The sequence below is a fragment of the Argiope bruennichi genome, chromosome 8 (assembly GCF_947563725.1).
Source record: "Argiope bruennichi chromosome 8, qqArgBrue1.1, whole genome shotgun sequence".
Lineage (NCBI taxonomy): Eukaryota > Metazoa > Arthropoda > Arachnida > Araneae > Araneidae > Argiope > Argiope bruennichi.
Window position 1 is genome coordinate 105527693 of NC_079158.1, and position 26436 is coordinate 105554128.

General features: G+C 28.8%; 1 protein-coding gene across 4 annotated transcripts in view; it reads right to left on the reverse strand.

Annotated features, from left to right (window-relative positions):
* The window catches only part of LOC129981204 (muscle-specific protein 300 kDa-like), a 293675-nt gene that overhangs the window by 151457 nt on the left and 115782 nt on the right, over positions 1 to 26436 (reverse strand). For all 4 annotated transcript variants that reach the window (XM_056091946.1, XM_056091947.1, XM_056091945.1 and 1 more), the window contains exons 5-23: positions 25382 to 25465; positions 22365 to 22457; positions 22022 to 22257; positions 20188 to 20384; positions 18555 to 18775; positions 15949 to 16260; positions 14621 to 14896; positions 14433 to 14529; positions 13044 to 13249; positions 11239 to 11394; positions 9092 to 9253; positions 8205 to 8327; positions 7704 to 7904; positions 6490 to 6639; positions 5245 to 5409; positions 4937 to 5071; positions 1924 to 2085; positions 1601 to 1818; positions 346 to 454 (exon numbers count right to left, since the gene is read on the reverse strand). In XM_056091946.1, coding sequence (XP_055947921.1) covers positions 346 to 454; positions 1601 to 1818; positions 1924 to 2085; positions 4937 to 5071; positions 5245 to 5409; positions 6490 to 6639; positions 7704 to 7904; positions 8205 to 8327; positions 9092 to 9253; positions 11239 to 11394; positions 13044 to 13249; positions 14433 to 14529; positions 14621 to 14896; positions 15949 to 16260; positions 18555 to 18775; positions 20188 to 20384; positions 22022 to 22257; positions 22365 to 22457; positions 25382 to 25465 — 3303 coding nt within the window. The remainder of the gene's footprint in view (positions 1 to 345; positions 455 to 1600; positions 1819 to 1923; positions 2086 to 4936; positions 5072 to 5244; positions 5410 to 6489; positions 6640 to 7703; positions 7905 to 8204; positions 8328 to 9091; positions 9254 to 11238; positions 11395 to 13043; positions 13250 to 14432; positions 14530 to 14620; positions 14897 to 15948; positions 16261 to 18554; positions 18776 to 20187; positions 20385 to 22021; positions 22258 to 22364; positions 22458 to 25381; positions 25466 to 26436) is intronic.

The window sequence follows — 26436 nt, forward strand, 5'->3', positions numbered from 1 at the left end:
CTTTTTTTTCATATTTAATTTTGATTTCACACCTCTGAAAAAAATCAGGTTAAATTAATTTTTAAAATTATAGAGAAATAAAAAAAGCTTATAAAAATAAACAAATAAAATTAAAAATGGCATACGTTCTCAGATATTTGTCATTAAAAAAAATAAGCTGACATTTCATGACGTTTAGTCAAAGGAAATTTCGATTCAAATAAAATAAAGGTAAAATTCTGGAAAAATAATGCAATCTCTTATGCCTTAAATCGAAATAATAATAATAATAATAATAGCCAAAAGTTTTTAATGTTTTAATAAAAATGAAAACTATAACAATATTTAAAGGAAATTAAAAATTACCAAAAACTTGGTTTTCACAGTTTCAAATTCACCCGAAGAAGATATATCTCGAGTAATATCCTGTATATGCTTATCAACTTCGTCCATCCATTTCAATAAATCGTTGAATCTAAAAAATAACAAGATGTTCAAAGATAAACACAGGAACTGTGTAAGTTTGGTAGAGAAAAAAAACCCCACCCCCTTATAATATTCTTTATTAGACATTCTCTATTAAGAAATTTTATTAACGTAAAAGAATTTAATTTTATAACTTATCAAAATAACATTGAACTATATATTTTCTTAAAAGTAATTTATGTAACACAAATTTCTCCAAATATCTAAAACAACTATGCCATAAGTGAAATACTTTTCACTCAGAAATAAGTTAATATACAATCTACAAATTAATCAAGTAAGTGGTAAAAGTATGGATGAAATACTATTTCACCCTTTTAAATGCAGTCTAAGTGACATATTTTAATCGACTGAATCTTGAGAAAATTTTAAAAGGCGAAAATAAAAACAGTATATATGTTTATTATCTATGCTATCCAAAAAGGCAAGTAGTGGATTATTTTTGAAAACAATAAAACAAATAAATTAAAAAGTTAATTAAGCATTTTCAAGTTCTTGCACTAGAATAATTTAGCCAAGATGAAAATCATAGCAAATAATTTTAGTACCTACATAACGTTATTTAACCTACCTACCTAACCATATAATTTAATAAGGCCTAAGGAAATTAACGATATAATAAAATCAGAGAGGAGGAAAAATGGTTTTGTCGGGGATTTCGTATAGCAGCCTCAGTCACTCCTGATTGTAAACATGATTTTATATTAAATAAGGAAAACCTTTCCTATTTTATTCTATATATTTATTTAATACTAAAATACATTAGTATAATATTTAAATTAAAAGAATATATATATAACAAAAATCGATGGCTGCTTAATTGCATGCTTTAATCATATTTTTATTTTTAATATGTCAAAAATTATATTAAAATATTTATTTAATTAAAATTAAAATGAAATCAGTAATGCTAATACTAATTTTTTAGGCTTTTTTTTTCTATCAATGATGCATATCCCCAGTTAGCTCATTGGATAATATAGCTCAGATGAGAACTAGAGTAGAAGGGGAAGAGAAAATGTTTAATAATCTACATATAGTACGTAAAGAAATTTGTTGCGATGATTCCGAGAAAATTCCAAATCGTAAACTGAATGAGAAAGGCTTTTTTTTTTTTAATTAGCTGAAATCATACCTTTCACAATATTCTGCCCAGTCTGCCTTTAACTTCTGCAGCTGAGAAAGAATGCCTTCGATTTCTTTTTCAGTTTCTGACCACTCTGATTGATGTTTCTTATATGAATCCCTTAAATTAACATCTTTTGGAGACGAAAATTTATATTCTTCTGACAAAGTTTTCAGAAATTCCAAGCAATCTTTAACATGGACAATACGAGTGACAGTGAAAAATTCCTGAAATTTCGGTAAACAAAAATTCGTTAAGATAAAAATTTCTTACAAAATATATAAAAATTCATAGAAAGTTACAATATTGCTGCCAAAGAAAATTAAATTTACCTGATGTTTTTTCAATACGGATTCACTACTTTCACCACCATCAATGAGTTGTTGTTCTATATTCAGCTGTCTCTTAATTTCATGCACTTGGTGATTAAATTCCTGTTCTTTTAATCTGAATTCTTGCAACCGTAAATGGAATGGAATTCTTTCCATTATCGACTGAAAAATATTATATTTCAGAAAAAATTTCCAAATAAATGAATGAATAAAATAAACATTTAAATAATTGTATTCCAGACAAGGCAACAAACAGCACTTTAATAAAGTTTCCTACATTGATAAGTCAATTTTTAATTGACAATGGATTAATTCTGTTGAAAATCTTTAGTGAAGCCTTAAGGATATCGATCCAGAAGTAATAGTTTATGCAGACAGAGAGATATATAATGTTATTAAAGAGCTGAGTCATCAGCAGGGGATTAATCGAAGTTTATTATTTAGCTGCTGTCCTTCGCTTTTCCCAACAATCACAAATTAACTGACAACAACATGTTCAACATGTGGACGGTCCAAACAGAGCTACGTGGTCACGAACACCTCCACATCGCAATTTGGAATAACTATTAATAATTAGTAAATTTACGGAAAATATTAGACATTGTCTATTGCAGCTCCAGACCTTTTCTTACAGCTGGTTCAGCAAGATGATAAGCTGGCCTCTGTAGCATTTAATTGCGAATCTGGGGTATTATTTCGAAGAACTCAATTATCGTTCTTCTAATAAATTCCGAAACATGCTCAATTTGGAGGTCATTATGAAGTATTTTTCTTCTAACGTACAAAGGGGCTTTAACAATTTTCATCAGTTGCTTGTTTTAGAATACTTGCAACTTCTTAATGTAATGAGCAGAAGTGACTCCTTGGATTTGAGAACCGTACATCATTATTGGCCTTACAATTGCTTTCTAGAATAGAATCTTCAGTCTAATCGATAGCTCAATCTATGGAGCAATTAAGCATATGAGTTTAACTCATAATCTAGGACACCTCAAAGTAGATTTTGTACAGGTACTTTGATCAGTTGATTGTAAATCAGTAACACATGTAAAGAATTGTGAATGATATGAACGAAACGTGGAGCCTCTATCCTGTAAATTCATTTTACTGAAGGACAAGAATTGGTTTTAGTTTGAGAAAGGTATCAATTTTTGGACATCTGCGTAACCACATATGGTACTCAACTCAACTTTAATAATCTGCAAAGGATTTCATTAGTTGCCCCCTTTAAAGCCCTTGGAATTCTTAACTAAGTATGCCTAATTCTTTCATTATAAACTATGGCCCATAGTTATTGACACAAAACATGGCTCTAGAACCAATAACATGGCATCCTTATTAGCACAAGATATTGTACTATATTTAAATGATGTTACTCGATATTTTGAATGCCAGCCAATATTGTGAAGATATCGTAACAATGTTGTTGGCCATTTTGTGCCAAAAGGGAAACCAATCTCGGTATAAATAAGTGATGCCAAATTAATGTTAACATGGGCCAAATAAAAAAGGTCTGTTTATTTCAGCATGAAAAAAAAAATCTTTAAAATAAATATTGAAAAGACATCATTAAAAAAATCAACAATAAAATAAATATTTCTCTTCTTTTCTTTTTGTTTTCTGATACGAGATCGCTCCTTAACTGTCATCTTTCCGATTTAAAAATGAATGTCCAATAATCTGAGTAAAAATTTACTTTTCATAAAAAAATTACTCGAGACGGAAAAATATTTCCAGATATTAAGTAATATCTTATTCCTATTTTCTAGAGTTTCAAACCTCATTGGTGAATATTTATTTAATTCAGACATCTCAACATCACAAAATTTTGCTTTCTAATCTGATTAGCATTGGATCTTGCTTATATCCATTGCATATGGTAAGATATTTATTTTATAATTTATGGGAAGATTTTCCTTTCAAGGATTTAAAATCCACAAACAACGCTGTTATTAGTGGGGGTTATGGTAATTCGACGCAACGTAGTATCTTCCGCCAATTCCGATCATTGGAACCAGCCGTTTTCCCATGCAATCAATCACTGGCGAATGTTGAAATTCATTATTAATATGCATAATTAAATATTTTAATCAGCGATAGTGGTCTCCTGTAAACTTTCTCGCATATACTTTAATAAAGATGCCATCCCAGAGAACGCCTTACATAGCAGTGGAGTAAAATAGTGACGCAAAGTTAACTTTTGGCGTGAATTTAGTATTTTCACTTATCACGTGATCCTTGGGGAGTTATTTGGCGGTTAATCCCAGCATGTGGTTAATAGTATCCGAAAAATAAATTTCTGATTTAAACGCCGCTTCTCAAACAGATTGAAACAAAAATTTGACACAAAATTACAATTGTAATCACAATTGCATAACAAAATTTATAAATTTAATTCATTACGTCTTCGATTTATTGCGTTTGTATGTTTCTAAAAGTACAGGTCAAGAGACTATCAATCTTTCGTTGGATGTGGCTCAAAATTTTATAGGTGTCTAGACTATAGATTTTAATTCTCGGTATCGAATTTTGTCTATCTATCTTTCTTCGTTTTGTAGTTATCGTGTTAAATTATATTCGAACAAGCAGCCAGCCAGACAGACTTCCGCTGAGTGGATTTTTCTTAAAATTTGATACAAATCTACAAATTTGGTGCAAAGACCGTAGACCGTCATCCATCCATATAAAAGCATTTTTAAATTATCTTTGCCACAGACAGACAGATGGACATTTTCCAAAAATGTATTTTTCGAACTCAAGGAGATCTAAAATGTGGAGGTTCGTCAAAATCTCGAGTCTTTTGCGAATCACTTTGCGATTACTATACTATACTACGGATACGAGAAAGTAAAAAGTCAGCAACGAAACATTTGTCATGCACTACTATAATTGATGGTCAACAAAGAACCATCCACATGTGGACTCAAGATTTACAGCTTTGATATAAATCATTAGTTTTTAATTTGACATTCGATGGTAAGTTTTACAGAGCAGTCAAGCACTAAATACTTACCCTCCATCGTTCCTGCAGACTTGAAACAGTGTCCCGAACTGGAGTTTGCTCTGCAGCAGGTAAAGTAGCCAAAACAGCATCACTTGAGGTTAAAAGCTCTCTGATTATGGAATCATTTAACTGACTGAAAAATTCCTGCAAGATTAAATTAGAAGAATTAAAGCGCACATCACATTATATTAGATTAAAAATTAAGTAATTACAAATGGTAGAATTATAAAAATCAACAGTAACAAAAGCTTTCTGAAGCAAAAAAATATAAAGGGAAAAATTAGATATTGAAATACATAATTCGATTAACAGCTCACCTTGTGAGTTTGAAGCTGTTTCTCATCTGCGGGTTTCTTTTCCAGAAGAGATTCAGCAGCTTGAATTTTCTCCTTCACAATTTTTAAGCTCTTATTATACTGGCTCCATCGATCAGCTGCTTCGGCCATCGCATTTTCCCACTGATTAGCCAAAGATAAGCAGCCCTACACGAAAATCAATAAAAAATTATATTTGCTAAGTTTTAATCGGATTGGAACTTTTAAAAGACACTCTTGAATCTTCTGATATAAGTAGACTGTCTATTTCACAACACTAGATTTTGCAACGTATTAACTTAAAAAATTTTTTTTTTAACAAAATTTATAATTATATTTTCCTTTTAAATATATTTTGTAATGCTTGATTGTGTCCGTTTTATAAAAAATGGCTAAACAATGCATAAGCATTTCAAGTATTTACTACACTATAAGTCAACATTATTAATATATATGAAAAAGGCGCATAGATGAAGTATTAATAAATTTGATATAAAAATTAATTCAGAAATAAAAACATATTTTGTATGCTCTGAATATATTTAAATGGATGGATCACTAAAACGTAAATATGAATCTATCCATCATTTTTATTTATGCCCAAAGAGAAAATACTGGATTACAAATAGAATATGAAGGTTTCAAATAATTATAAAAACTTTAATCAAACGCATGTTTGTGTTAAAACTTTATTTACACCCCTCGAGGTTCAAAGTTTCCCGCCCGAGGGCACTGTGTCCCCCTCTGGGTTTTGTTTATATTGGGTGAGTATTGTTGTGTATGTTGTGATATCTAGTTGTGTTGATTTGTTTTTGTGCGCTTTCCTGTAAATATGCTAGCTATGTCTGAAAATGTGAAAATCCACTAGTTTCCTCCAGTTCCTTTCTGACAGGTAAGAGCTTTTGAATTATTCTATTGGCTAATTGAATTGAATGTGAACTCGAATTGAAGTCTAATCAGCTTGTATGATACTTCTTTTTTTTTAAAGTATAAATTAACTGCTTTAATAAATATCAAATTCAATTTATCAACCACTGTATTTTAATGTCGTAGACAAATTGGTTTTATTTGCCATTCAATTATTTATTTGTAATAAATTTATATTGAGTGAGGTAAAATCATAAATCCAAAAAATCCAACACATATAATTTTACTACAGGAAGAAAAATAAGAATACTTAATTACAGAATTGATAAAGTACAAAAGGATTTATAGCTTTAATTCTCAATTGAAATATAATACACATACCTCAAGCCGTGCATTTAAGTTGGACATTTTAATTCTGACTTCTTGAGTATCGATATTGGGAACACTAGAAGCATGTTCAATGATATTTTTGTAAAGACCTTTCTGATTTTCCAGCTGTGCCTTATAAGCAGGTGATGAAGAAAAGAATGCCTGTAAAGAATAATTTTATAAATTAGCAATATCAAAACACTATGTAATATTGAAGTTGAAAAACATGCCACAATTAAGCTTATTATTAGTCAAAATACACAGAAAAAGGATTGACAAAGCCACATGAGTTTAGGCTTTTTGGGTATCTTAATGATTAGTCATAAAGTTTAAATTCATTCTTTGAATAAATAAAAACTTTTTTTTTATTGAAGAACTATATACACTGAAGAAAAATATATTACTTGCATTACAAAAATTCTACAGCATGTAATTATTATAGAGTGATACTTCAGTATTGTTTAATTCATGATAATAAGTTAATTAGTAAAAGATTATAGGTTGAACAAAGTTTCAAACATTTCTCTGGAGATAAGACTTAATAATCTTATAATCTTAAGAATTTTGAAATTAAATTGAAGCATTTTTTATTTTTATTTCGATTAAAATTAATAAACTATCTTATTCGATAAGACTGATATTATTTGTAAATCATAATATCAGCTGTTGTTGCAGATTCTATATTAATTTCAATAAACCAAAATTTAGGATTAAAATATACAGATCGAAATCCAATTAAAAAAATTTCAAGAATCTAAGAAAATGAAATTTGGAAGAGCAATTAATAATATTTGTTAGACATCATTTTTTTTCTTGTGAGATGTTTTTAAATATTTTTATTCTATTCTATTTAATTTTAGCATTCTAAAATATACTAACAAACAGAAGAATTTAACATAGAATCAAAATTTTAGAACAATAATCGTTAGTTTATTAATAATTTTTAAAATGTAAATTTATTAAATGCAAAAATAAAGAATGCTGTAAGATGCGATATCATACATGTCACGATATACTAGAGAGGGAATATTATTTGCATAGCATAAATTCTGCAGCATCTAATTCTTATAGAGTTTCAGTGGCATTGGTGTGCAATTAATTCATCGTTATGGAAGGAGTTTTAAAAAAAAACTATGCTAGATTCAAAATAAGTTGGTTTTTTTTTGGTTCTGTAAATTAAACATTCTTTTTAAATACTTCCTTTGATTAAAACATTATTTTCATACTTTATGTTTATCTTGCAGTACTGCTATTGCTTGTGCACTACTAGGTATTCCATATGATGAAATCAACTTCTCTGCTTCTTCTAACCACTTAGCTATATCAGCATTTCCTTTATCAAATGTAGTTTGTAGAGGCACTATTTGGTACAAAAGTGGAATATACGACATTAAATGGGTTTTCACATTAAGCATCTTCTCCTTTTCCTGCAATTAGAAAAAAAAATCATTGAAAAACACATGTTGTCATTGTTTAATTAAATAAAATAAAATTATAGTAACACAAAATATTAAATAAATGGTGCAAAATAAAGTTTTATATTAAATTGAATGAAATAAATAAGCAGTATAAAAGGAAAAATTTACATTATGCCTTGTAATAAACGAATCACCATTATAAAGAAATATGAGCGAAAAGGCATTGAGCAGTTGACTTTTATAAACCAAATAAAATAATTTATAAAAGGCACATAAATACACACACACATAATCATTATAAGCAATTACCTTTTTCATTGTAGACATCACTTTTTCAACTTCTGGTGCATTTAAATGTGTCACTACACTATGCATTTGCTTGGACAATTTTTTAAACAGAGTATCATATTCATCCCATTCTGCTTGCAAATTCTAAAACAAAGAAAACAAATATATTATTAAATAATTATCAACCTATTTCTTATTTAAGGACTTTTATATAATGGAAATATGTAAAAAATGCTTTGTTTGATTTTATTCACTTTTATCCATGTTGATTAATTTAAATCATTCATTATATGCTAAATCTCATTAAACTTTTTACTAAGCTATTAAATATCCTACATATTTGCTTTAATGGCTTAAATTATACTGTTGCAATTACTATGAAAAAAAGCAGGTAAAGAATAATTTCAAAAATGATATTCATTTAAAATAAAATCCCATAATATTATGTGACTTTTTTCCCCATGAAAAAATATCTCCGAGACTCTCTAATTGGAAAATATATTTAAAAAAAATTAATATTAATTAATGATAAAGAAAAGTTATATTTAAGATTAAATTATTCAATGAATACCAATAAAATTAATTTTTATTAAGAATGATTTTTGTAGAACTATTGGGAATAATTACTAAAGAATTTATCAGGATGACAGCAATGTTAAAATATCTGGATCCTAACATCGTTTCTGTGTCCCTATTTGAGGTCACACCAAATCTTTTGAAATCCTGCAGCAAATGATAAAATTAAAGAGTAAAATAACCAAACAGATTTATTAATCACAATTTAAATAATAAACATGAGTACACTTGAGTAATAAATCTATTAAATTTAACTTTTATAAATAAAAAAAAAATGAAACTCGTTTTTTTTAATGCATAATAATGTGATCACATAAATTACTGTAGCATACCTTTAATTGCTCTGTAAAATTTTCTAAATCTGCAGGTCTGCAAGGCACTGTGGATGATAAAATCATTTCGGCATTTTGTAGCCACGACTGCAATAATTTCAAATTTTTCTGGAATGCATGTCTTGTACGTAAAATTTCTCCAGAAACAAGGAACTCTTGAAGCTGCAAATTTTGAGTTAGTTAGAATAGGATTTTTAAATACTCAATATAAATGAAAAATATATTTACAAACTAAAATCATAAAATAATATGAATTATAAAAATGTATTATGTTATGAATCTAAACAAGAATTATCAAGTATAGTATAGTAAATCATATTTCCACAGAAAGAAGGAAATGTGTGCATCAGTTTAGATAATTAATAAGACCATTTGTGATGCATCAGTTTAGATAAATATTACAAAAAATAATATTAATAAAATTTAGATTTTTTTTAATGCCAAATGCTCTTAATAAATATTCTATTATGCTTCACTTAGTGAATTATTATAATACAATATGAAATATCGTTATTACCACTTTTACATTTTCGTCTTTAAGGTGTTGTAGGGGATTGATATGAGCGAGGATAGAACCTGGGATCTTGTGGTTCGCAGTCCAGTAACATGACCACGATACAAAAGCAAATGCTCGGGTAGCGTAGCTGTTAACTGGCTTATAAGCTATTCACCACAGTGTCACCGATATTTACAACATTTTTTGAATGTAATTTTAGATTTTCTAATATTACAATGAATAAAAATTATCATATTTATGTTTATGACATTTTATGCTTCCCGCTACTGCACCATATTAAAGCAAAAAAAAAAAAAAAAAAAAAAAAAAACGAAATAAAATTGGCATTGTAACGGCTTTAATTAACTATGGCGGCATCTGCATCAGAAAATTATTAAATCAATTTTTATTAATTTGAAAAACAAATAGAAAAATTAGGAATAAGAAATGCTAACAGAAATCCATTTCCGATTCCATACTTCAATACGAAGCCGTAATTGTGCTTATCACTTTGAACAAATATTATAAGCAGATTATTATTTATTTAAATTTAACTGTTTCATGCAAATAATACAGATGTTCTTTACAAATTCACTGTAAAGAACATCTTTATTATTTTATAAATTTTCATGAAAGATAATCAAATATAAAAAATCTGTTGAAAAATATTTAGATTACCTTTCTACCAGCTAGTCAATATGCAGAATTACAAAGGCAGAACAGCTTCAGCATTTAATTTATGTTGTATATTTATTAGAGAGAAATACTAGGAATTGGAACGAAATATTCAATAATTTTAATACCGTACATTTGTGAAACATTTGCCTTTTATTTTATTACCCTCCTACCGTTTATACTACTATTCCTCTGGTAATTTAAAACGCGCAGAAGAAAGATAATATTGCATTTCTTTACAAGAATTTTCAATAATTTGTAAGGGGGGAAAAATCCTCGAAAGTCGAAATAATAATTCATGCCTCGCTACTTCTTCAAAACGAAGACACAAACGCATGTTAGACAAAGTACTCGGGGGGTGTTCTGTGTTATTTTAAAAGTTCTGCTTGACGAACACATTCAACTTTTTAAAGACAAAGTGAATAGAAGAAAAAATGGACAAGTTAAAGAAGAAAAAATGGACAAGTGAAGAAGAATTTGTAGAATAAGGAAACAAAACACTCAACTAATTCTTTGCTATTGTAAGATAGACAGAGTTTTGGACGAATTTCAAGCGAAGCTGAAACTGAATTCAACATCTGGAAAGGATGAGATAAATTAAGGAACAATTAGATGGTTCCAACAGGATGAAATTTCGTTGAAATAGAAAAACAAATAGGGGTTTTTTTTTAAAAAATATTTAAGACTTTGAAACTTTGTAGTTTGCACATCGGAAATGTTTGTAAGCATTAGTATAGAAGAAAGAGACAGGAAATTAAATTAATCTAAATTATTTTCTTTACATATAATTATGTTTAGGCTCATATTTTAGCGTTCCTTCTACGATATTATACTTGTTATAATCTTAAGCATTTGCATTTCATGTTTCATGAAAACAAAATGGACATGGATGGAAAATGGAATGGATGCATCTCGGATATGAAGTAACTTCGATTAAAATCATTCATAACTTAAAAGACAGTTTGTAAATACTCACGTGAGGATGCAATTTATCCCATCTTCGTTTGATATTAGCAATCTTTTGCTTTATTTCATTTGATATTTCATCTCGGCAAATAGCAGCCAAATACTCTCCCGATTCTACGGCTTGGTTCTTTTTTTCAACCCACTGAGTGAGATCGCTGAAAAATTCCTGTAAAAAACATAAATAAAAATGCTATCTGTTCGAGAAAATCACTGCTATTATGATAAAAGCTTTTTTTTTTTCATTTTTCTCTTCAATTCTTAAAAAAAAAAAAAAAAAATCCTTAAAATTTGTTTTTATGTTTAGCATCGTTTTGTCTATATGTTTATATTTAGTATCGTACTGTGAAGACATGAAGACGACGTATATTTCCAACAGAAAAAAAAACTTGATCTTTTTAGAAAAAAGGGCGGATTTCTTTTTTTCAGAATAAACATTTTCATAAAACTTTGTAAATGCTTTCTATGTATTTATTTTTAATTTCGTTTTGTTCTTATATATATTTCTTATATGTTCGTTTTGTCTATATGTTTATATTTAGTATCGTACTGTGAAGACATGAAGACGACGTATATTTCCAACAGAAAAAAAAACTTGATCTTTTTAGAAAAAAGGGCTTTTTTTCAGAATAAATATTTTCATAAAACTATGTAAATGTTTTCTATGTATATATATTCAAAAATTCTATTAAAATCTTTTAATTTATAAATATTTTGTATTTAATGTATATATATCAATTTAATGTATAAATATTTTGATTAAATAGCATTTTACTTTAAAATAGTATGCTAATGAAAATTGCATATACTTAAAAAGAAAAAAAATCTCTTTAATTTCGAATACAAAATACATAGAATACTTCAAAAGCCACTAAATCGAAGATAGTTTCTTTAATTTGTTGCTTCTTTAATTATTTTTAACCCATGTGGCTCTAAGACATTAAAAAAGGAAAAGGAGACAAAACATAATCGAAATGACTAATCACAAAACCAAAATCAGTACAGTAGTATTACCTCAGTACGAAACTAAAATGTTAATTTAAAAAACATCTAATGACTACGTGATGTTCATATTAAACGCGGTCCAATAACCGATTATTAAACTGATAGAAATAGGTACATATGTCATTTATAAAATGTTAAAACGTCATACAAATTACATTTTTTTCGTTATTTGTCAGTAAATAACTTGACGAATTTTAATATAGTCTTTCGGTTTTATTAGTTATCTTTACTAACATATTTTTGATGTATTGCCATTTTAAGAAAAAATATATTTTATTATAATTTAAAAATATAAAAATAAAAAAAAAATTTATATTTATATTTTATGTTATTTGTCCATAAATAAACTGCTGAATTTTAATACAGTCTTCCAGTCTTATTAGTTATGTTTAATAACTTATTTTTGATATATTGCTATTTTAAGCAAAATTATTTTATTCTTCTGCGAGTAAAACTATCCATGTCACTAAGTTGTGCATTTAATTATTTTAAGACAATTAACGGCAGCCTCTAGTGACGATAAATATTGATTAGCGAATCTTATTACAGATGGCAATTATAATTAAAATAATGCTTTCCAAAATTTCTTTACTCGGCCAGTTTAAATCGTAAAAGTATGGAATTTCTTTTATTTAAAATGTTAATGTATCAATAATATTTTATGAAATATGACTCATAGAGTTGGGGCAATTTTCCCCCTGCTATCTATATGCTTTCTATAATGGTTTAGAAATTAACTACTGGGTCAAGATTATTATTATGGTCATTTTGTATACATAACAAGCTTGAAAATCATTGCCTTGAAACACTTACCAACTGTGTTTCTGTGTCTTTAGTAATGGCTACTTCAGCTTTGTCCAACCAAGATAGAAGACTTGGAGTATTTGCAGAGTAAACGTGCCAGTTTTTCAAAACTTGATTGGCAGTATTTCCGACAGAATGAAGTTCGACCATCATCTTCTTCCAAAGACCATCAACATCAGATAAGAATTTTTCCACTTTGTCCATATCTTTAGCATCTAAAAAAATGCAGGAAAAATATTTTATAATTAAGAAATATACCTAAAAAGTATACTTAAGGGGAAAAATAGTGCTTAGCTGAAACATAGTCGGTTGCCTAATATAGAATGAAAAAATTATAGAATTAATTGAATTTTTAATAAAAGTGTATACTTCTTTCAAATGTACTTGAAAAATGAATTTGTTAATTTTTTTTTTAAAAAAATAATATGCAAAAAGGGAAACATTTCTATAGTAATGATGCTGAATTATTCAATTTAATCCAAAGGATTCTGAAAGGATTTTAAAAACATGAATCAAATATATCTTCAAGATTTTTATTAATCATGAAATTATTTGAAAATTTTACAAGCGTCTGCTTGTCAATATATCTTACATAATTTATTTTGCGGCATTTTATTTCAGAATTTAACCGATAAGAAATTGCTTAGTTATTTTTAAAAATAAAAACTAAAATACTACTTAAAAAAAAATAGCATTTACAGAAACGTTATCGCTGAGATTTGACTTGATAACATTTGAATTAAAGTTTGAAAAAATATTAGATTATATATGTATTTTAAAACTGTCAGCATTTTTCAAATATAAAATAAAATTAACTAATAAACTAAATAAATGAAATAAAATGTCAAAATTAAAATAAAATAGTGCTTTCTTCTCTACAAATATATTACGCTAAATTATACCATGCTGTATTTATCAAGAAAAGGATTTGTAATCTCTTCACGTCAAACCAATGGGATAGCGATTACGAAATCGACAGTTAATATGAAAACCGATCGAAGTTGGCAAAGTGAGGATTGAAAGACTAAATATTCAAATCTTTCTCATTTCATTGGTCCATCGCACCATTCCAACGCAATGAATGTCAACGGAAAGGCAAAGAGTAGGTAATTTGCCTCGTAACTAAGCAAGACATGTACTAAAGGGCTGTAATGAAGCTGGTGTGGAGTTTTTGTAAATGACTGGCTTTAAATGAATAGTTGCGGCTGCGTGGAGTAATCTTAAATGACTTGCCTTAGTTGAATAGTTGAAATTACGCAGAGTGATCGTGAATGACCGGTCCTAATCGAATAATTGCGCGGAGTAATCGTGAATAGCCGGCTATAATTGAATAGCTGTGACCGCGTGGAGTAATTGTGAATGATTGATTCTATGAATATGATTATATAGGTTACATACCTAAAGCTCCCACATGTTGGCATGTTTCAATATTGGCCCTAGTATTTGCATAACATTTGTCATATTCTTGAAAAATCTTCTGTTGCTCAACAAAATTCTGAAATACATAGTAGTATTAGTAAGGGCAGCAATATACAGAATTTTCCACTGATAAATTTAACATCTATTTTATTCAGTTATATACTCACTTTATATTGCTGTAAAATGGAAGATACTTCTTCTTCATAACCGTATTTAGTGTTCCATTTCTTTAGCTGCTCTTCAACATTTGATAACAGGTTCAATAGCGTGTACCGAGACTGTTCGAGTACAAGTTTTACTTGACGTTGATGAGATCGTACAGCAATACTGTCCAATCTATTTCGAAGGTCTTCGATATGTTGTGGCAATATGTCAGAAGAATCTGGCAATTGTTTGTATCCTTGGAAGAATTTCATGTGAGATTCCAGCGGTTTAAAGAATGTCTGCAATAGACCAAAAGACATTTTTTTTTTTTGTTTCGTACCATATTTTAATAGAGAAAAGAAATTAAGGAAATGCATTTTAAATAAATCTACTCCAACATTTTTTTCTTTCTTAAAAGATGGTTTAATTATCTGATAAGAAATTTTTGTAATGAATTAATTCAATGTAGTGTTAATAATTCAAATGTTCCCATTTTAGATTATTGAAAACACGAAAAGGCTAATAAATAAATATCTTCCCAATTAACCAGCAATTAATTACAGCACTATCAAAAAATCAGATACAAAGTTTGTTCAGAAAATATTCAAGAATTTTTAATAGCATTTATAGCACAAGATTGAAATATTATATATTTTTTGACAAAATATGTATGTAACTAACTATTTCTAATATATATCTACTTGTATCAATCATATATGAAAATCTCAGTAAAATATTTTGTTTATTATTAAAAAACAGTTTTAACTAATATTCGTTATAAAGAAATTTCATTTTCATTCAAAAATACCATTAAAGGAAAAAAAAACCTTTATAAAATCCATCAGCAATACTGTTTTACGTAAAATCTTATTCATTCACTTGTTTTCTTTACACAGCAGTTGTCAGGTGACTCGTCTGTCCTCCGCTAATCCCCCTCCCACCCAGAAATTTTATAAAATATTTATAATGAAATATATAAAAATAGTTATTGTAGAAAAATATAAAAGAAAAAGAGTAGCAGAAAATACAGAAACATAGTCAGTGCATGGCATTAGCACAGTCAAAAACCGGCCTTCAGAAAAAGTTTCTTATATTGATTCCATAATGTTTTTCTCACTTATACAGACTTTATTATTACGAATAAGCTAAAGATAACTTAGAATGCAAAGTTGTGAATAGAAAACTTCTCCTTGACATCTTTGATAGTCGGACAACTATAACTGATGTAAGATACAATGCGTTGGTCAAGATCAAATGGGCCGCTTCTTGATTACCTTTAGAAACGGTTTTGGAAGAGCATAAAAGTTTCCTGCCAAATTTATGTAACTTAAGAATAAAGCACACTTTTTACCTGGTGCTCATCTAATTCGCGCTGAATTATCGGAAGCATATTCGTGGTCTGAACATTTGGCAAAATAGGGAGTGCGAGTCGTCTCTCCGCCTCGATGATCCACTTGCTCAGTTGACCTAGTTGTCCAGATAAGCAGTTGTCCAAGTAATATTGCCAGTCCTGCAATTCTTTAGCAACTTTGGCCCACCTCTGTACTAAGTTGGGCCATGCAGCTCGTAAATCAACGTCTTGAACATTGGAGTTGATTATCGATCGGAGGCGTTCGTAGAGGTCTCGATAATTTTTCATCTCGGTTTTCAGGGCGTAAAAATCCTAAGGAAAAGATATTTTTTATTAGAAAATGAAATACAAAATCGGATAAATTTTTATATGGCATATTAAAAGGTATGTTTAATACACTCTTAGATAATGGAAACTATTAAATTTATTTATGTAAACTAACTTACATAATTATGTTAATAAAGGCACTCATTTTTCCGTTGTTACTTCAATTTAAACCTTATTATTTACCCTGGGAAGATTAATTTAGAGCTGTATAAATTACTTTATGTAGGATAAAAATTCAGAGATTATGGGGAAAAGATATGTAACACCACGCTCTTTAATGAAAAAAATCATATTTATTAATTTGATTTTAAAATTTCCTTTTACCAGCTTTAATAAGAAAAGTCCTAAGTGGTATTTAAAAGTTTACGGGAGAGATGTACTATATAAAGTGATTTTTTAGCTTGACTGACGGATTAAGTATAATCAATGCAACAATTATATATTTTTTCTTATTTAATTTTTGTACCAGAATCATAATCTATTATAAAACTAATATTATAATACAAATTGAAATATTTTTTTTATTTTATAATATGAGGCATAATATTAACAAAAATAATGAAAGAATCACAATCATCATAAAAATCCATAGCACTAAACTTCAGTCAAAATGATTCCAGTGACCAAGCAACGAAACTGAATAAAAAAATCTTACGTTTGCAGTTAATGAATTAAACTTTGTTTCACTTATCTTCATTTCATTATTTAAAATTCATGACTTACTCAATCAAATATTCGAGTTCAACGAATAAAAATTAATTACATTTTCACGCATTAGAAGTCCTTAGTGAATATTATTTATGGCACGAATTTGAAATTGAATCGCTAATAAGATCACGCATAGCAGAATTTTTTTTATTTTTAACACGAGCTAAAACTTTAAGTACTCGAATGAATTTTTGCGATGTTTCCGATTGGAATAATAAAAGCATGAAAAGAAAACTATTTCTTTTTTCTTTGATAAACAATTGATATTTGTTTACCATAAAATATAGATATTGAGCCTTTACGCGACGCCACCCTACGATGTATATCATACTGCATCAACCAGCGACAGTGGTCTCAGCAAAACTTTCACACGAGTACTCTAATAAAGATGCTACACCAAATAACGCTTTGCATAGCATTGCCGTACAATAGTTACGAAATATTAACCTTTGGCTTGAATTTAACCTTTTTTCCTGATCGTGTCATCCCTGGCGAGTTTTTTGGCAATTAATTTCTTGCATGCTGTTATTAATAGTACTCTAAAACTGATTCTGTGTTCTAGACACGTTTTTACCAACCAATTGAAATAAAAATTTGACACAAAACTGCACTTGCAACCACAAAGTTTCATACCAGATTTGATATATTTAAGTCATAGCGTCTTTGAGTTTTATATAGTTTATATATGAGTTTTATACATATAGTAAGTGCAGTTCGACAGATGGTCAATCTCTTGTTGGATTTGACTCAAAATTTGAAAAGTGTCTAGAATGTAGTTGTTAATTCTTTTTCACTAGTAGGATATTAAAGTGTTGATCGTCTATCTTTCTTATGCTTATTTTTTTAAACATATTCACAAATAGATCACATAATTCAATTAAATATTTTATAATTGTATACAATATGGAAAATTATATGCACACAAGGATTACTTATAGTTTATTATAAAATTGATGAATTTTCTTTCTATTTTTTGCATTCAGACTATTGAAAATATATATACGAAAATAAAGTCTGAATGCAAAAATGCTTGATTTAAAATTTGATGTAATAATACATGTAGATGCCGGAATATCAATTATTACTAAAAAGAAAAAAATTGCAGATCAAATTCGCATAATCTTAAATAAGTTTCCATTGCGTATGATGCAATGCGCATTCAACGAAAAGCCGACATGTTTGAAAAAAATTTAATGTTTTGAAAGTATTTTTGGTTGCGTTTTTTTATATATTTATTATTTTACCATGCATTCGCATATCAGTATTATTTCTAATTTATTATAAAATTGTTGAATTTTTTCTTTTACTTACATTTAAAATTTATACATATACTTGTCACACAGTATACAAAAAATCAGACAAAATGGTTTATAATTACGAATTTCTTTAATATTTACTTTGAAAGAATATCTGGTTAATTAACAGTTATACCAATCCAGTTTGAAAATTTTACCAAACAATTAGGGATAGTAAAAAATAAACAAATTTGCAATCACAAGGTTAAATTGATTTAAATCTACACCCAAATACAGTTTAATTGGTAATAAAATACAAAATAAAGAGTGTCTTACGTAATACTGTGTCCTATAGTCAATTGAAGAATTTCTTCTAGTAGCTAACACTGATTCGGCTTTGTCGAGCCAAAGTGATAAAATCTCTAAGTCACTAGTAGGTGCGATAGGCAGATCTGCTTCATCTATATCAGCTGATGCGTAAGTTTCTGGATAGAGATGCAAAAACTGGGCTACGTAAGTCATGATGGATTTCTCATCTGGATGAGGTACATCAACATCTATTGGACAGTGGAAAAAGCATAATGGTTATTTATTTCGAAAAGCTGGCAAATAGAATGAAAGAAGGGGGAGAGGCAGAAAAATAAATCATAAAATGCACTTTAATTTTTGAATCAGAAATAATATCAGATAATTTGTCACGTATAATCATATTTTGAAATTCAACAATAAGAAAGTTGGTTGTCATTATTAATTACATTTCAATTTCTAAACCTTTACGCCATCTTTATTAACTTAGCCTTTATCAAATTACAATTCTCCGTTTAAAAAAAAGTATACCTTCTTTTACTTGTTCGTACAAAACTTTTTTTTAATGAAAATCTTCTATTAGATAACTATATCATTTGATATTTCCATTGATGGATTTTTCCCCCAAAGAGAAAATTTAAGAAAACTATGTTTTAAATTCTTTTATGTCATCCGTTGTTTCATGATTATTTTAAATGATTTTTTCATTTCATGAAAACTAATTTAAGCCAGATGGAAAAAACAGACAGTAATTTAAGCTAGAAATATTAACTTCCAGTTTTTAAGGAACACGAGCGCTAATTTGAGTAGGACCCCAATAATCAGAAACGGGGTCAAATGACAATGATGACATATAAGTCGACTTCTCCTAACTTCCGCACCATGCCAAGAGCAGTCGGCGCACAGCTTAATTCCACTCAACACTTTCGTTTCGCTGGACTGATCCAACTAATTCGCCGTTGACTCGCTATGCAAATTCTGTGTTACACCTCGACAGTCTTCGTCTTGGACTACCGGCCTTTCATAGTTTCCGGAGCAGGGCAGGGAAGGTTCTCGAACAATCAAGCATATCTCAGATGCTATTGGTTCTATCGTCAAAATTCTTGAAGATTCTACTATTATCCAAATATATAGTATTGTTCTAAATTAGTATATTTTGTTGTCAAAGTCACCAAATCATCGCCAAGCCAGGAGGTCCAGCGAAATAATCCAGCATCCAATCAGCATCCATTAGAGCTGATCGTAAAACGGTCTTTTCTACAATGGAACTCACCACACTGGGAAGCAACATTACAGATTTGTAACAATATTGTAATATTAATTATATGGAGTAAAATTTTCTGTATAATTTGTGAAATAACCATAGGTTTTTATTGTGAAATTTTTTATTGTAACTCCATTAATCCTGCAGTAGACTAATCTGACACATAATAGATTACTTAGAATCGACTGTAATTCATAAATTATATTATTAGTAGAAATATACATCAACATACTAACCGATCTTATAATAATTGTATATTTAAGTGAAACAAGCAACTTGCAATGCTTAAGCGTAGTCCTAGGCTATTAATCGAATTAGTTATTCTCGAAATTAAATTATATTGTATGATAACTTTTCAACGTGAAAGTTAAAAAAGACGAGCTAAGAATATGTACAAACCTTCAGGATCCAAAAGTCGAGCAATGCCCAGTTCTGTTTCAGCAATTCTAAAAGCAGCTTCTAACCTCTCCTTATTTGTTGCGTTTTTATACTTTTCCATGCTCACCAAGCCAGGTCGAATGCGATGAATGATAGCGAGGAAAGCCCAGCCATCGCGCCAGCTGCTGCCGAAATCGTTCACAGTGACACCGAAACGCCTGAAATTAAAGTACGTTTTAGAGAATCATCTTTTCTTTAATGTGGCTCGTGTTCTAATCGTGGCTTCATATCTAATTTCAAAATCATTTGAACAGGCATATATTTCCAATCGGGAGTGATGAAAAGAATTATATGTTGTTTGAGTAAACATATGCACTGTTGAAAAATTGAAAAAGTCTAAATTTTTGTTCTGTTTCCGAATTCTATTATTCATATTTCCTAAGACACTGAAACTTTTAACAGAAGAATTTTTTTTTTCTGAATGCTTAGTTGATTTGAAACCATTTCAATAGCTCTCTCGAAGAAGATTAGCAAATTTCACTAGGTCAAGGATATTTTATTAAATATGCCTAACAGAATCAGAAAGTAGTATAAAATTGCAGATTTCGTAATTTTTTCAGCTATACATTTAGCGATTAAAGTATCTAATATACATAATATTTATATAATTTAGAACTTTTTTTAAATTAGAAGTTTATGCCTGTATTTAACGGTTTGGAAATTAAATATTGGGCAATTATTAGAGTAGGCATCATGAATATAAAATAACAGTTTCAAGTCAAAAGTCATGTACATTTTCATGTACATGTACATTTTCATGATTCATTTTCAGAGTTATATTAAAGAGAAAAAAATGAAAAAGGAAAGAAAAAAATTTTAAAATAAAATGTAATAATAAATAAATGTCTACTTATTTATATATTTCCTATCCTCTTTACTTATAATGACAGCAAACTCATGTACCAAGTTTGTCCCCAGTTAAGTCACGCCAGAAAAATGAGCAGAGTTAGTATAGTGACGCAGGGTACAATTAATCATGTAGGCTCAAAGCCAATCTAGATATCATTGCGCTATTTAAAATTTAAAAGCTGGATTTTTTTTAATATATATATTTGTATATGTAACTCAGACATTGTAGTTTGAATATTTGAAACTTTAAGAAAATAGAGATTATGCAAAATCAATTTATATATTCAAACATATCTACAACTTTTTTCCGATCTTGATAAAATTTCGGCTAAGTGTTCTTCAAGAAAAAACAAAGATAACTGTTAACTTTTCAAATCCCGAGAGTTAATAAAAATATCTGCAAATTAAATATAAAGCGTGTTTTTGTTGTTTTTCAGCTCGTAAAAATATTAACACAAAAATTATTTTACACTATCTTAAAACCTAAAAAAGTAGTTTTTAATGGTAGCAATTGCATTTCCTTTCAATTTTTTTTCAAACTGTAATAAATTAATAACTGTTTTAAATTTAATCTGATACACAATTTTTAATAATGTTTACATAGTTATGATAATATTCGAGTCTTATCATTATCTTATCGAACCATTCAATCACCTACTTTTTCAATATTAAAATTACGATTTAAAAAAATTGCTTTTTTTTACATTAACTCCGAAGTAGGATTTTCACCGTATATACTTTCTAATTTGCAGTAGAGTGATTCCATCCGATTCGTAGGTTTTAATCTTACCAAACAACGTGGTGAAATTTTGAATAAATATATTCCATTTTAGTATTTTAACGATATCAATATTACTGGTAAACAATAAATCAATTATATTAAATAAATATTCCCGGCGCACTAGCTGGTCGCCAAAGGCGGCAAGTCAAAAACAAAAACACTTACTGGCTGATGCTGTTCTTTACCCAATGTAAAAGAGCTTTCCTTGCACCGCCTTTCCATCTCTCTATGGCGGTTGGTCTGATAGCCGCCGCAGGTGCAGCACTAGTCAATCTCTGAGGGGAATCCACATAAGGCACTGGACTGTGTGTCTGACCGATGCTGTCCAGGCTGCTCGTACTGCTGGCGCACGTCTGCATGTACGCCATTTGCTCCGTGAGCAGCTTTGTCTTTTCTTCGATCTAATTAAAGGAAAAAATAAAATCATAAAATATAGAAAGTAAGAAATCGGCAAGAATTTAAAGGCAAATGCAATTTAAATACTGTTCTATAAGTTTCTTTAACTTACTTGGAAATGTAAAATAATTGTCCATATTAATCCAAGAGTGATTGTTGGTTTGCCGTCCACAATATCAGTAGCATTGATATTGACAAGTTTTATCTGAAAAAAAAAATCAAAGAAAGGAATTCACATTAGCGATAATGTAAAAAATTAGATAACATTTTAAAAATTTATTTAATTTCTAAATAAATATTAAAAAGACACTAGATCATCCATCAAAAATGAGTAAGAAATTAATATTTTAAAACGGTGTACAAGAACTCTTGCTGAAATGATAAACATTATAGCATTCATTGCTTAGGTATGAGCTGGCAATGATGTGTTGGTATGATGTAAATACTGAGTGACATCAAACGGGTCTATTTTGGTAATCAAAAGGAATAACCAAACGTGATTAATCTGCCCGCCTGAAGGCATTCGAATAAATTCAATGATCCAAACGCCGCTATAGCATAGGCGGGAACTGTGTTTGAATCCTAAGAACCATCACCGGCCACGACAAAACACGTCCAGTATGAGTCGCATCCCGTCATCGGTAGGAAATAACAAACCTTACAACTTTTCTGTATTCAATAGAGCAGCAAGAACCAACCATCATACCGGAAACTTTTTATTTTCATAAAATGTGGTGTCCCTGGAGGGAGATTTTGATGAATTCAGACACAGACACAGATTTCCAATTATGTAGATTAAATAATTGCTTAGGATTGCAAAAATAAGATAAGGTTGTTAGCAAATCGATTGCAGAAATTTATTTTCTTAGGCACCAAATAATTTAGTTTGCAAAGAAAAAAAAAAACAATTTGATGAATGACATAATATAGCAGTATTAATACTTCGCCGAAAGTAATTGGTCAGGTTTTCTGTACCAACCACCATATCGGAAGCTTATCATGTCTGTGATGCCCTCTGGAGGAATCTTGGTGAATTAAGAGACAGATTTCTAACTACGATTTATAATTGTTTAATAATTAATTGTTAATTGTTTAAGCCCGCTAAATTGAGAGGAGTTCGTCAGTAAATCTATTACAGAACTTTATTTTCTTTAGGTGATAAATAAATCAATTTGTAAAAAATATGAACTTAATGAATGGCATAAAATAGTAACACTTTATCAAATGTAATTAGTCAAGTTTCTATACGCTTAATTATTAGAAATTTTATAAATATTAATCTTTCCCTTTAAAAAATCTTGCGTATGAATAAAGATGCGGAACAGTCTAGTGTGTGCAAGTTTGAGGTTCGAACACGCAACGTTAGGGTTCATAGCCGAGTAACAAAGCCACTAGACAAAAGTGTACACTCCTTTCCGGAGGTTGTTATCTGGCTTATGAAGTTACCACCACAGGAGTCATAGAAGATAAATAAAAACAAGCATATATTCATAAACTAGATAAAAATAAAAATAACCTAAAACAAATTAATATGTTAAAAATGTGTTGAAATGTGACACTAAATTTACCGTTTTATTAAGAAGTCTCATAAGGCACACAGGCTACAACCACAAAATACCTAACTCTGCTACGGCAAGAACGTGAATCAAAGTCGACTAGATCTGAACGTGCGTCGCTACTTCATATACGCAATCGAAGATATATCAATAAAGAGAATAGGCGAAAACTGTGCCGCATTCAACATAATCGTGTTTATTAAAATCCTAATATTTCTTCAGGACCGTTTCATACTTTTCTCCCTCTTAATACGCGTACTCGACATCTGAAGCCAAAGGTTAACTTCAAAATTCTCAGAAACAATAATAATATGAGTGAAATTGAAAATGAGTGACTTTTATTTAATATTTCATTGTGGGCTTGTAGTAATTATTTTTAATTTAGGGTTTTGCAGCAAATAAATATTCCAATTCTATGTTTTCTGCAGAATTTCTGTTAGTAAAAATCAAAGAAGCGAAATTTTTTTCAAAGGAAGAGGAATGAAAAGTCAGCGATTTCAATTTCTCCCCCAGGTTTTCATTTGCAGAGATTATTCAGCACTTAAAATTCGCATTAGTAAAATAATCGATAAATAATCACCACAGCTTTTTGGAAGTATTTTTTTCTAAAATCTTGCCGAATACATTTGTTTAATAGCTTCAATTTAAAGAGTAGCGCTTTAAGGTATTTTTTAAATCCTACTGTAGTTAGTAGTGAAGCCAGATGTATTTTAATATCATAAGACATATTTAAATACTCTTTTCCTAATTAATATCAGATACGAAGATTCTAAAAAACGTTTTAACTTTTTTTTAGGAGGAATTTTTTTTCAGGTTAGTTTTTATGCTCGAAATATTTATCACTTTTATAAGTTTTAATGATGAAGCATACATTTTCCATACTGTAAATATTTTGAACTGGAAGTAAAATGTAAGTTTGTATATTTTGACTAAATAATTTCATAAACATCTTAAGAAGTAAATGCAGTTTTTAAGACTTTCATTTTAAAATAAACCGAATGTCTTGAAAACTTTCAATTTATTTTAAAAAGACATATTGAAATTAATCCAACAATATGAAATTAGTGTCTTTTGAGATCGGAGTATTGAATTAAATTGACTTTAGAAAACTAAAATATACTGACTGAGATTCGGTTAAGGCGATAAATTATAAAATGAAGTCATGATATTTTTTCCTATTTTGAAATTCATGCAAACGACTAATGAATAATTATGATAAATTGCTTTCTTGATTAATAATTTTAAAAATATCACACAGAGTATCAAAATATAAAGGCAAGAGTAAAAAAGGACAAAAATTTTCAATGTAGATGTTATTACATAATAGAAATACCGTTGCTCAAAGACATTACAACGAAAAATCTCACAACTGCAGTTATGTACTGTCAAGTAGATATAATTGCCAGTACATAACAAATTTAAATAAATTATTAGAATAAAGTTTGGAAATTGCATGTTTCAAATTGCACATTTAAAATGTATATTAAAAAAAATCTTTTGCATTTACTTATAACCAAATACAATAAAAAAATAATGCCGTTAGCTTAGAAATTAAGCGATAAAAATAATTTACCCGTTTTCTTTCCAAAAACTGTAAGACCTGATTCACATTACTTAAAAAGTGAGGTCGTCTTAACCTTCTTCCCCTCTCTCCATGCTAGAAAAGAAGTTAAATATAATAAGGTTTGATAGCTATAACAAATAAAAATCAAATACATATAGCCAACATATAATATAGGAATTGCTATAACATGATTCAAGGACAGAGGGGAAACATCGTATACCAATCAAGTAAAAATAAGGCTTGACAATTAGAGAAATCTCCAAATTATTAATATGTTAAAAAAAACATTATTTAAAATTTTTCCTTTCACATAATATTTTTTAAATTTTAATATTCGTGTCGTATTGACTTTATTTCTAAATCAAATTTATGAAAAAATTTCAGTAATAATGTTTTAGTTGTAAATACGAAAGATCAATTCATTATTGCATTAATTAATAATGAAAGATAGATTGCTTAAAAAGTTTCTCAAAGAAACTTTAACTCACGAAAGTGTGAGCTTTATTTCAAACGAAAAATTGAACCCATGATTGATTAGCATTATTTAGTAAATTAAACTCTGTGATTAAAAACATTATAGTATTTTCAAGGTAGGAAAGATATTGATTTACTGCCAGTGGCCCTAGGCAGAATAGGTAACGGCCTAGGGTCAATGAATTGAGAGGAGGATCGCAGGCATGTAGATTAAGAAAATGCCATTTACTTAACTGCAATGATAATAAATTAATAATAAAATTAATTTGTAAAAAATACAAAACCTATAAATTATTAGATTATTATAAATTATTACATTTTCATGAAGTAATTAAAATAAAAAAATTAGTCTGGATTAGATCGTTAATAAGTTGATTTGCTTTAAAAATGTCTTGAAATGTTAAGATTAAATTGTCCAGCTTATTAAATGAAGGGGACTCATAATATGCTCTGCTTAGGACAACAAAATGCTAAATCCGTTAATGCCTACTACACTGAAATTTTCAAATCGACAATATCGATGCTTTCCATAGGCTATATGTTTTGATTGTTTTCAAACCTATAATAATGGAATCAATTTACCTGAAGTC